This window comes from Mustela putorius, unplaced genomic scaffold, assembly GCF_011764305.1.
Source record: "Mustela putorius furo isolate JIRA1106 unplaced genomic scaffold, ASM1176430v1.1 tig00000127_pilon_pilon_pilon, whole genome shotgun sequence".
NCBI classification, from domain to species: domain Eukaryota; kingdom Metazoa; phylum Chordata; class Mammalia; order Carnivora; family Mustelidae; genus Mustela; species Mustela putorius.
In genome coordinates this window covers 8,707,856-8,720,622 of record NW_025421288.1, presented here as the reverse complement: position 1 = coordinate 8,720,622, position 12,767 = coordinate 8,707,856, and the positions used below count along the sequence as shown (strand labels likewise).

General features: G+C 38.9%; 1 protein-coding gene across 6 annotated transcripts in view; it reads right to left on the bottom strand.

Annotated features, from left to right (window-relative positions):
- Nucleotides 1-2,706: 2,706 nt before the first annotated feature.
- Nucleotides 2,707-12,767, bottom strand: part of SLC22A10 (solute carrier family 22 member 10) — a 28,538-nt gene continuing 18,477 nt past the window's right edge. Inside the window, exons 3-10 of one of the 6 annotated variants that reach the window (XM_004770237.3) lie at nucleotides 12,271-12,425; nucleotides 12,000-12,168; nucleotides 10,469-10,592; nucleotides 8,644-8,759; nucleotides 6,998-7,212; nucleotides 5,469-5,577; nucleotides 4,469-4,672; nucleotides 2,707-3,135 (exon numbers count right to left, since the gene is read on the bottom strand). In XM_004770237.3, coding sequence (XP_004770294.1) covers nucleotides 3,075-3,135; nucleotides 4,469-4,672; nucleotides 5,469-5,577; nucleotides 6,998-7,212; nucleotides 8,644-8,759; nucleotides 10,469-10,592; nucleotides 12,000-12,168; nucleotides 12,271-12,425 — 1,153 coding nt within the window. In that variant the 3' untranslated portion in view covers nucleotides 2,707-3,074. Of the gene's footprint in view, nucleotides 3,136-4,468; nucleotides 4,673-5,468; nucleotides 5,578-6,997; nucleotides 7,213-8,643; nucleotides 8,760-10,468; nucleotides 10,593-11,999; nucleotides 12,169-12,270; nucleotides 12,426-12,767 lie in introns of those variants that run through there. The other 5 variants (XM_004770238.3, XM_004770239.3, XM_004770240.3 and 2 more) reach the window with 5 other exon arrangements.

Below are 12,767 nucleotides of genomic sequence, written 5' to 3'. Positions count from 1 at the left end.
TTGCAAGTTTTCTTCCCTCTTCTATTTTTTTGAAACAGTTTGAGAATGGTATTAAGTCTTCTTTAAATGTTTGGTACAATTTACCTGTGAAGCAATCTGGTCCTGGACTCGTGTTTTTTGAGAAGTTTTATGGTTACTGATTCAATTTCATTGCTGGTAATCCGTCTGTTCAAATTTTCTATTTCTTCCTGCTTCAGTTTGGGTACATAATATGCTTCTAGGAATTTATCCATTTCTTCTAGGTTGTTGAATTTGTTGGCATGTAGGTTTTCATAATATTCCGTTCCAATTATTTGTATTTCTGTGGTGTTGATGATCTATTCTCTTTCATTAGTGATTTTGTTTATTTGGGCCCTCTCTCTCCTTTTTCTCTGGCTAGAGGTTTATCAATTTTGTTGATCTTTTCAAACAACCAGCTCCTGGTTCCCTTGATCTGTTCTACTGGGTTGTTTTTTGTTTTTGTTTTTGTTTTGTTTGTTTGTTTAGTTTCTATGTCATCGATCTCTGCTCTGATCTTTATTATTTTTTTACTTTTTTTGCTGGATTTGGCTTTTGTTTGTTCTTTTTCTTGTTCTTTTAGGTGCAAGGTTAGGTTTTCTATTTGAGATTTTTTTTGCTTCTTGAGGTAGGCTTGTGTTGCTATAAACCTCTTTCTTGGACACACTTTTGTTGCATCTCAAAGATTTTGGACCACTGTGTTTTCATTTTCTTTTTCATGTAATTTTTTATTTCTTCTTAAACTTCTTGGTTAACCCACTCATTTTTTAGTAGATGTTATTTAACCTCCATGTACTTGTGCTTTTTCCGGTTTTTTTCTTGTGGTTGATTTCTAGTTTAAGAACATGGAGATCAGAAAAGATGCATGGTATGACTTCAATTTTTTTTAATTTGTTGAAACTTGTCCCATGTGCACTTGGAAAAGAATGTGTATTCTGCTGTTTTAGGATGGAATGTTCTGAATACGTCTGTTAAAGCCCCCTGGTCCACTGTATCATCCAAAACCACTGCTTCCTTGATTTTCCACTTAGATGATCTATCCATCAACATAAGTGGGGTATTAAAGTCCCCTACTGTTATTGTACCATTATCAATTATTTCCTTTATGTTTGTCATTAGCTGTTTTATGTATTTGGATGCTCCCATAGTGGGTGCATATTTACAATTTTTATATCCTCTTGTGGCTTGTCCCCATTATTACTATATAGTACCCCTCTTTGTCTCTTGTTAGAGTCTTTGTTTTGAAGTCTATTTTGTCCAATATAAGTATCACTACCCTAGTTTTCTTTGGATGTCCACTGGCATCACTTTCAATCTGCAGGTGGCTTTCCATCTGAAATGAGTTTCTTGTGGACAGCATATAGATGGGTCACTTTTTTTTATCCACTCTGTAACCCTCTGTCTTTTGACAGGAGCATTTACTCCATTTATATTCAGTGTAATTATTGATAGGTGTGTATTTATTGCCATTTTGTTATTTGTTTTGTGTTTGTTTCTATAGATTTTCTCTGATGGTTTCTTCTCTTGCTCTCTTTCATGGTTTTTTGGCTTTCTATAGTGATATACTTGAATTCCTTTCTCTTTATTCTTTGCATATCTATTACTGGTTTTCAAATAGTGGTTCTCATTAGGTTTGTATATAACATCTTCTGCATTTAACAATCTATATTAGTTGCTGGTTTGAATGCATTCTTTACTCAAATTTGAACCCATTCTTTACTCCCCTCCCCAACCCATGTTTTAATATGTCATGTCCAGGGCGCCTGGGTGGCTCAGTGGGTTAAAGCCTCTGCTTTTGGCTCAAAAGCAGGGTCTTGGAATCGAGCCCCACATCCGGCTCTCTGCTCAGCAGAGAGCCTGCTTCTTCCTCTCTTTTTCTGCCTGCTTTTCTGCCTACTTGTGATCTCTGTCTGTCAAATGAATAAATAAAATCTTTAAAAATAAATAAATAAATAAATAAATAAATAAATATGTCATGTCCTATTTTACAACCTTTTATTTTATAAATCTCTTGACTGATTTTTAAAAAGTAAAAGAAGTAAAAGTCAAGAAGTCAAGATTTTTAAAAGTAAAAGAAGTAAAGTCAAGAAGTAAAAGCATTTTTGAAAACGTTTTTACTGCTTTTGTGTTTTTTACTTTTCATAATCTTGCTTATGGTCTTTCCTTTCCACTCAAAGAATCCCCTTTAATATTTCTTGCCAGGCTGGTTTAGTGGTCATGAGGTCCTTTAGTTTTTGTTTGCCTGGGACACTTTTTATCACTCTCTCTATTCTGATTGATAGCCTTGCTGGATACAGTAGTCTTGGCTGCATATTTTTCCCTTTCAGTGCTTTGAATATATCATGCCACTCTCTTCTGATCTGCAAAGTTTCTGATGAAAAATCTGCTGATAGTCTGATGGGATTTCCCTTCTAGATAACTATCTTTTTGTTTAGCTGCTTTAATTTTTTTTTCTTTATCACTACTTTTTGCCATTTCAATTACTATGTGTGTTAGTGTGGACCTCCTGGGTTGAATTTGGGGTTGGGGGGGTAGGACTTTCTGTGCCTCCTGGATCTGGATATCTGTTTCTTTCAGATTTGAGAAGTTTTTAGCGATTATTTTTTCCAATAAGTTTTCTGTCCCCTTTTCTTTTTTCCCCCATGTTTTTATTTAAATTCCAGTTAGTTAACATACAGTGTGATATTAATTTCTTATTTGGGGTGTACAATATCGTGATTCAACACTTACATACAACACACAGGGCTCATCACAGCAAGTGCTCTCCTTAATCCCCATCACCCATGTGATCCCTTTTCTCTCAGCCAGCTACATCTTAATTCCATGGTTTTCCTTTGTTTCTGAATATGTATTAGTAATTTACCAATAAATTTGAAACTTTCAACCACTTTCCAAAAATATTAGATTATTCATAGAATTACGTGTTCCCCAAAATTATTTAACTGCAAATTAATGTAAGTGAGATTTGTTTTCCAGTATATTTTTCTTGGTAGTTTGTAGATATAAAAGAACATTCTTGTGTTTTATTTTTATTTCATAGTATTTCTTTTCCTCACCAGTCAGCTCATGGAAACACCTTAAAATTTTGTCACTTTTACGAAGGAATTTATTTCATTTACCTTTCTTGAGAATTCTTTGCTAGAAAAGCAAAACAGAAACAATCAGTCAACCAATCAACCATTCAACAAGCAAAAACAAATATTAAAAAAAAAACAAAGATAAAAATAAGTTTGTGTGCTTTCCATGCACAAGTACAAACAAGTCCTCCAACTATCAGCTTTTTATAACCCAACAAAATTCATGGCATATTGATATTAATGTTGGAAAAGTCTCTGCTGCCTGTGCAGATCCAAGAAATTCCTGCAGTAAGACCCAAGAAGACAGTTTTAAAAGTTGATACCCTCACTTGGTCTTTTCAGATTTCCCACCAGTCACCCCTTTGGAAAGTCAAGAAGTAGACTGACAATCTTAAGAGAATTCCCTCATTTGTCTGGATTGAATTGTGTTTCCCCATCCCCAAATTCATACATTGAAGTTTTAACTCTCAGTATCTCAGAATGTGAAATTATCACATTCAGATATAGTTGTTGAAGATATAATTAGTAAAGAGGAGGTCATACTGGAGTAGGTTGGGCCCCTGATCACTATGACTGGTATCACAAAAGGGAAAATTTCAACACAGAGACCTGCCTGGAAGAATGCCATGTGAATACTGGAGTTATGTTGCCACAAGCCAAAGATACCAGAAGCTGGAAGAGAGGCTTGGAACAGACACTTCCCTAAGGACTTCAGAAGGAATGTGGCCCTGCTGACACTTGAGCTCAGACTCCCAGCCTCCAGAACTTTGAGGAAATAAATTTCTGCTGTTAAGTCACTCAGTTTGTGGAACTTGAGTATGGAGACCCCAGGAAACGAATATACCCTTTATCTCATTTAAAATATTTTGCTGGTTTTTATTTTCTCTATCCTCAATCTTTCCATTACTCATGGCAGCAAAATTGTCTGAATACCAAGATGCCTAAACAAGATTTCTTTCCTCTATTATCTTTCCAAAAAAAGTTTTAACTCTATGTGATCTTCCTAACATGATTCCTTTATTGGCCATGATATTTCTTTCCCCTTCATATCCAAGTGTCCTGTGGATCTCAGAATCATGAGATACCATCATGAATGTGTGTCTCTTATGAAGCTAGGTAATATGTGCCATCACAACAGAGCTAATTTTCATCTCTTCACCACTGAAACTACTGATGAGATCTGGGCAGAGGGGATTTCTGCAATCTAGATTGGAACTCACAGGGGTTAGAAGTGACCCTGCCACTAATGAAAGGCAGTGGCCTGAGACGAAAGTATCCCAGGCAAAGCAGAACCTTCTCAGTGATCTGAAGGACTCATGTGGTGTTTTGCCTTCCTCACCCAAAGACCTAAGGCATACAGTTCCTCCCAGGAGGTGGCTAGAAGATTTACTCACTTATTTTTCACATCGTGGAGGGTGTCAAGCAGAGGCAGATTTCTTGTTTCAGGTAGGATGAGGACAGCAAGACCAGCAATAATGGGCGAGACTCCGTAGATGATCCAGGGCAAAATGGAAAGATACTCCATTAGCATCATCAAGAGGGGAGCCAGCGTTGCCCCACACCTACTAGCCACTGTTTCTAATCCGAAAGCTCGTGCCCTGCAGGTTAAACAACAATACATAATAATCTGATAAAAATCTGCACAAGCAACCTAAGATACATTATTCTGACTTCATAAAAGATGGAAGATGCTAGAACACAATTGTTAAATATATGGGGTTTGGTGACAAACACTTGTTTTTTAGATTTGCTCTATGATTTCCCAGCTGTCTTTGTTAGGCTCAAATTCATAAATTGATTTTATAATTTTACACAAATATTATATATTGCACCTACCCTGATGAGTTGTCTGGAAGATTAATGAGATGATGCATTAAAGTACTGCTCACCACCAGCACTGGGTGTTACACACAAACAGTGAATCAAGGAACACGACATCAAAAACTACTGTATGGTGACTAACATAATATAAATAAATAAATAAATAAAAAGGCACTACTCAGCACAAAGCATGACACAAAGTCAGTTCTCAATAAACTTTGGCTAAAATGTTATCATATTACTGTTAAAATTACAAATGATTGCTTTTATAATAAACAGGTCTTTTTTGAGAGAGAGAGAGAGAGAGAGAGAGTGTGGAAGGGGATGAGCAGAGGGAGGGAGGGAGAGATTCTCAAGCAGTCTCCATGCTTAGCACGGAGCCCTATGCAGGGCTCTATCTCAAGACATTGAGATCATGACCCAAGCCAAAATCAAGAGTTGGACACTTAACCAACTGAGCCACCCAGGTACCCCTATAATAAATAGGCCATATTATGTTTATTCTTGCAATAAATGCCTATTAACTGAGAATGTCCTCTTTCATGCCCTGGCAGAATGTCCATAAACTCATACCTGAGGACTGTGGGGATGAGCTCCAACATGTGGACACCAAAACTAGTGACAGAAGCAGCAGCACAGCTGATTCCCACGCTTGCCAAAGCCACACGCAGGGTCTGCATTTCTGGAGGCAGAAAGGCCAGTGAGACTAAAAAATCTGGGCTGAAGGAATCAGCATCCACCAAATTTAGCTAGGGGGGAAAAAAAACTTTGTATGGTGTGGGTTTGTTTAAGCTATACTATAGACAATTTTATAGTGCCAGAAGAGCGGGGTGGTTGATAAACTGAGAAATGTAGAGTTGTCAATGTAGGTGCTAAAAAACACATGAAATTACCTGGGTTAGTTGCAGCAAATCTCTCTTCACACCTGAAAATCTTTAGATTTTCTAAAGAAGGAGATGAAGAGTTTAATCTGGCAGAGATTTGCTTTTAATAATTCTGCCCAGTATTACAGCCCTATTGCAGAAAGTGGGACAGTCCTGTGGACAATTACTGGGTCTAAGATTTAGCTCTAAACTTGATAATTTTACAGTTGTCTAAACTTTAAAATAAAAGTGCAGAATTTAAAGTGACAAGTCATCCCGGTTTTCCTTGGAATTAGGGGGTTTTAGCAATAGGGATTTTCATTGATAAAACCAGGAAGATCCCAGGTTCTTATGAAACCAAGAATGGAAATTTCTATTTGGGAAAAAAATGTCAGAATTTGGGAACCAATAAAGAGAAGTTTCAAATAATATGAAAAGAAATCTAATTATAGCTTTACACTATTAGAAAAGACTCTATTGTAAGGGAGTAAGCCTGTACCACTAATGATATTCTGAGGAGTAGAGTCCACAATCTGTAATGCTGTAGGGTACATTCCTGCACTGGGATATAGCTGAACCATAATGCCCAGTAACAATCTCCTGGTCATTACATCCCATCATTCTATTAGCATACAAAGTCATCTAACTGGAATGGACTAGACTTCTAATCTGCTTAATTCCCTGTTCCTATTGTACACTCCTTCACTACTTGGAAAAAAGGGGAAATTTTTCATTTCCTGGAAGTCAAGAAGACTCCTATAAGCAAGGGCTATTGTCGTGGTGACCTAAGACCATACACACACATGTGGATACAGAGCAATCAGGAAACTGACTCGTCTTCAAAGCTGGTGACAAGAGTCCAACCAGAACAAGTGACCACATTGTGTCCTCACCTGAGATATAATTGCAAAACCTAGGCCCTTCATGCTTGTTATTAAAAATGTGAAAGGCCAAAAGGCAAGTGATCAATTGCTATCCTGAAGAAACTGTCAGGAATAAAAACACCAGTTTCTAGATACTTCCAGGATGTGACAAAAAGAAATATATGTCTGAGCTGCCCATTATGGACCTTTGACTCTTTTCCCAACAAATTCTTAGCAGGATTTGCCTTAAACCCTCAGATCAGTTTGGGGGAATACTTAGCTCTTTACTCCTTGCTTCAGACAAGTGTGACCAGTACAATCCCTAGAGGATGGGGGAAAAGACATCTCTTTCCCCTACAGTCCAGCCTTCTCTCACCTTGGGGCACAAACGTGTTGACCAAAACAGAAAGTCCCACCAGGAACATGAAAAGTGTCTGGGTTGTTCGACGGCCCATATGATTCTGTACTAAAAGAGGAAGACATCGGATAATGGCAGTGAGGACCCCAAAGATCGCCTGGAACAGGAAAATATTGCTCCCAAGGTGCTGTAGATTGATCATGATGCCATAAAAGGGTATTGTGATTGCAAATCTGTAATGACCAAAGGAGGAAAGACACATGCCGTAAGATTTAAAGCCTACGTGTTGCAGTTGATGTCTACTTTAACCCAGACAGCTAGTGATTGGTGTTAAAGAGTAAAGACCTAGTCTGATTTGTATAATACATTATTTTAAGGATAATTTTAAAGTTACCATAAATAATTGTCTGGCAATATATATAGACAATACTCCTTCTGTTGTTATTTCGTCTTTGTAAGCAAAGAGTTGGCAATGACTGGGAAACTTAACCTGTCCCAATCACCAAACTGGATGATACAAAGATTAAAATCTAGGGAGAATTTCTTTTTTGGGGCACCGGGGTGGCTCAGTGGGTTAAAGCCTCTGCCTTCGGCTCCGGTCATGATCCCAAGGTTCTGGGCTCAAGCCCCACATTGGGCTGTCTGCTCAGCAGGGAGCCTGCTTCCTCCTCTCTCTCTCTGCCTGCCTCTCAGCCTACTTGTGATCTCTATCTGTCAAATAAATAAATAAAATCTTTTAAAAAAAAAAAGAATTTCTTTTTTGAGTGTCGTCAGGATGCTGTGAGTCTTTCTTCTCCTTCAACCCCAATACTGTGAAGAACTCAACTAGTTCTTGCTCAAATCGGTCAACTAGTGACGGAAGCTGCAAAGAGATTACCTGTGTCCCCCCTTTATCTGAGGGGCACCTGAGGTCTGCCACAGTTTTAGGGAATTTAAGGCTCATATATGATTTTCTAGGGCTAAGAGAAAATGCCAGAATTTAAGAAAACATGCACCAGCTGTACCATAGGAAATATAATCACAGGTTCCCACCAGGGATCTACAAATTATCATGTGAAAGTCAAGACTAGACAACACACCTCTATGGTAATGGGGAGCAGGACTGTTGGTAAGTTTTATGTGGCATGCAAGCAAACAGTGAGGAGGGAATGAGAGCTGACCCAGTGTCATGGTGGTTCTCACTGTAGGGGATCTATGAGGGGACTCTCTGGGGAATTAGAATTTCTATCTTGATCTAGGTGCTGCTTATATTTTTCCCCGTTGGTATGTTTATCAAGCTGTATATCTTCACAATCTCTTCATGTTACTGCTAGTAAGATTTTATTACACTGAATGTCAACTAACTAGAATTTAAATAAAAATTTGGGAAAATTGTAAGAAAAAGTGAAGGAAACTAAATGTCAAAATCTGTATTGTGGTGGAAGCCCCAGCATCGATCTCCCAGGATGAGAATGGAGCAATATGATGCAATTAATTCCTCATCATATGGTGAGTTTCCTTATAACCTTTTGCCCGTCTCCCAGCGCAGCAGTATCCAGTCTGTTTTCCTCACCTTGTATCTTCAAATCAGCACACCCTGCACCCACAACACTGCTAGAACCTTTGAAATAAACAGATTCGTGTCTCCCCCTTTTTAAGGTTGTCATGCACTCTGTGAAACCCACCTCACAAATAGTAGGATACAGGTTCTCTTACACAGGATGGGGGTGTGGAACAAATCCCAAATGGTAACTTTGGTCTGTGCTGCCTCCAGCTCGTCCTGCATGCTGGATCTCAAACCCTTTAATAGCAACAAACATGTTTCATTTGCCAACATGGTGTCAGGCATTGTGGTGAGCACCGGTACCCAACAGGACAGGAGAGATACACTCCCTTTCTTTCCAGCATAACTTATTGTACATGCAATCACAGGTGTGAACGGGCTATGAAAGATGTAGAGCATTAAAGAAAACTCAAGGATATTAAACACCAAAATGATATTTTTTATTAATTTCACAGGCAGAATTTAGTGATTCATCAGTTGCATAGAACACCCAATGCTCATCACATCAATTGCCTTCCTTAATGCGTTTCATCCAGTTACCCCTACCCCGCACTCACCTCCCTCCAGCAGCCCTCAGTTTGTTTCCTAGGGTTCAGAGTCTCTTACGGTTTGCCTCCCTCTCAGTCCTCATCTCATTTTAGTTTCCCTTCTCTTCCCCTCTGTTCATCTGTTTTGTTTCTTAAATTCCACATATGAGTGAAATCATATGGTCTTTGTCTTTCTCTGATGGACTTATTTCATTTAGCATAATACCTTCTAGGTCCATCCACATCCTTGTAAATAGCAAATTTCAATAAAAACAAATACATAGATCAATGAAACAGAAGAGAGAGCCCAGAAATGGGACCTTAACTCTGAGGTCAAACAACCTTTAACAAAACAGGAAAGAATATCCAATGGAAAAAAGACAGTCTCTTCAATAAATGGTGCTGGGAACATTAAACTGCCACGTGCAGAAGAATGAAACTGGACCATTCTCTTACATCCTACACAAAAATAAACTTAAAATGGATGAAAGACCTAAATGTGAGACAGGAATCCATCAAAATCCTAGAGGAGAACACAGGCAGCAATCTCTTTGACCTTGGCAGCAAAAATGATATTAAAGGAGGGCATTTGTTGTGTTGAGCACGGGTGTCACATGAATCAGTAAATTGCACTCCTGAAACCAAAGTTACACTATATTTTAACTAACCAGAATTTAAATAAAAATTTGAAAAAAGAAAGTAAATGAGGCCACGGAGAGGTGCAGGTCATCCACAGGAGTTATAGGTTATAGATTTAGATCAAGAAGTGAACTAAAGGGGGGTGCCTCGGTGGCTCAGTGGGTTAAACCTCTGCCTTCGGCTCAGGTCCAGATCCCAGGGTCCTGGGATGGAGCCCCGCATCGGGCTCTCTGCTCAGCAGGGAGCCTGCTTCCCTTCCTCTCTCTCTGCCTGTCTCTCTACCTACTTGTGATCTCTGCCTGTCAAATAAATAAATAAAATCTTAAAAAAAAAAAAAGAAGAAGAAGAAGAGGTGAACTAAAGGAAGAGATGGGTTGCACAGTGATCAAAGCAGCTTCTGTGTAAGGTGGCCATGAAAGACTAGGGAACCGAGCTTGCCTTCTTGGCTGCCCCTTTTAGGAAAACAGTTTGTCTATCTCAATAAGAAGAAGGTGGAGGGGCACCTGGGTGGCTCAGTGGGTTAAGCCTCTGCCTTCAGCTCGGGTCATGATCTCAGGGTCCTGGAATGGAGCCCCGCATCAGGCTCTCTGCTCAGCGAGGAGCCTGCTTCCCTTCCTCTCTCTCTGCCTGCCTCTCTGCCTACTTGTGATCTCTGTCAAATAAATAAATAAAATCTTTAAAAAGAAGAAGAAGAAGAAGAAGGGGCTGGGGGAGGGGGAGGGGGAGGAGTCTGCTTAGTCTTCCTCCTAACCCAGTAACCACCTTCCGTTTCCTACTCACCTCCATTGTCAGGGCATCTCCAGCATTCTGCATTCCATTTGTGTATGCAACTTTTCTTAGTGCCTCCAAGCCCTCCTCTGGTTTATTGTTGATAATAAGCCACCGAGCAGATTCCACCAGCCACCTGAAGGAAGAAGAGCACACAAGTTCAGTCAAGTCTCTCTTGCTTACTTGTCATATGATTATTGACTATGGATGCTTTTAGCCTTCCATCTAATATCCACCACTTCTTGGGTTAGGAATAGAAACTCAAGTTTCAATTCACAAATACTAGGAAAATGTAAGAAAGACCAGTCCATTGCAGTACATCTTTATGGCCAGAAACATAGACTCTGGAGGCAACTCGCCTGTCTACTTACTCAGCAGATTTTCAAAGAAGCATAGGAAGCTTAAGCTTGAGAGTTCCTCATGCATAATTTGGTTCTACCAAATTTGTGCTCATAATATACAGTCTTTAAAAAAAAATAAGTCCCTAAATAATGTAAATGTAAAACCCAACAAAGAAGTACTCCTCCCACTACCAGCTATGTTGGTAACTTATTATGTAAGTCAGTCACTTATTTACATCTGCCTCAGTTTTCTCATCAATAAAATGGGGGCAGTAGTACCATCTTCCTTATAGGATAATTATGAGGATATAATGGTATAACGGATAAGTCTGGCATGGATTACACTCTCCTCTGTCTCTGAACTCCTCTCATTGTATGAAATCTATAGTGTGTCTCCATGACGAACTAAACCTGACTCTCCTTTAAATGGTTTTAAGTACAGGAATGAGGTTACCCATAAATAAGTGTTTGTTAAAATTATTTAAGGGAGAAGGGAGTTAACATTTGATGTCAATCATTCAATCTGCATGCCAAACTTTAGTATTGAAGAAACCATGCTGCTCTTTTTTGAATAAATTTGCTGCCTCTTCCTTTTATTCAACTTCACCTACAAAAATGAAAATCTGAAAACTACCATAACTTGATTCACTCCAAAGCCAAAAAAAAAAAAAAAAGAATTAAAAGAATTTATTTCTGAAATATTTGAGTCTATAGTTTATATTAAGGAAAATAATACTGGAATAACTCTATGACCACTACACTGGGTAGGACTGAAAGCAAAACAAAACCAAAAATACCTAGGACTCCCAGACAGAAAGGGCCTTATTACTTCCTGTTCTGCTTATGAAACTGCACAGACTGAACAGATGAAAGGCATGGGGTTTAGGTTCAGACAATAAGAAAGGGTCTGGGAAATAAGAAAATCAATATATTGCAATTCAGTCCTCATTTTTTTTTAAAGATTTTATTTATTTATTTGACAGAGAGAGATTACAAGTAGGCAGAGAGGCAGGCAGAGAGAGAGAGAAGGAAGCAGGCTCCCTGCTGAGCAGAGAGCCCGATGCGGGACTCGATCCCAGGACCCTGAGATCATGACCTGAGCCGAAGGCAGCGGCTTAACCCACTGAGCCACCCAGGCGCCCCTTCAGTCCTCATTTTTGTCCCAGGTTCCCATAAGGCAAAACGAGAAAGAAGGATCATACCTGGAGGAGAAAAAGAAGACAAGGAAAGGTACAGACACCACCAGCTGCAGAGTGCGCCACTCTCGAAAGACAAATGCCAGTCCTCCCAAGAGTATGTGTCCCACACTGAAGGCACAGGATATCACTGTTATTACCATTACTCTAGATGGAGGCCTTATCCACTCTGTGACTGAAAGAAAACCCAATTGGGATATTAATATCAGATAAAGGTAAAAGTTCAAGGTCAAATTCAAGGCTTGGATAATGGAGAAGAACAAAATTGTTGACTTACTGAGCATACCATCATTTGCCAGGATGATGATGGAAGAACAACCAGACAAGAAGCGGAGTAAGCAGTAAATGTGAAAGTTGGAAACAAAAGCTGCACTGGTCCCAACGATGGTAAGCTGTAGGAGACACCACCTGAGAATCAACTTTCTCCCAAACCTAAGAAACAGAGTCAGATTAGATTATGGGAGCAATGAGAATTTGTGCAGAAAAACACACACACACACACACACACACACACACAAATTAAGAAAACCAAAAGCATACTCTGAAATTTAGAGAATATTTTAATGAGTGATTCTTTGTACCTGAGAGTTTGACAAATGAAGAGCTAAAACAACAGAAATCTCAAAAATAATAACTGTGTTCATAATGTAGACAAACAGTAACAAAACTTTATTATCCAATCACCAGGAGGCCTTTCATACCAAGTGATAACATATAAAAAAGAAAAAATACTGGAAATTGTAGTATACTATGAGCATCCATTGTACTATCATA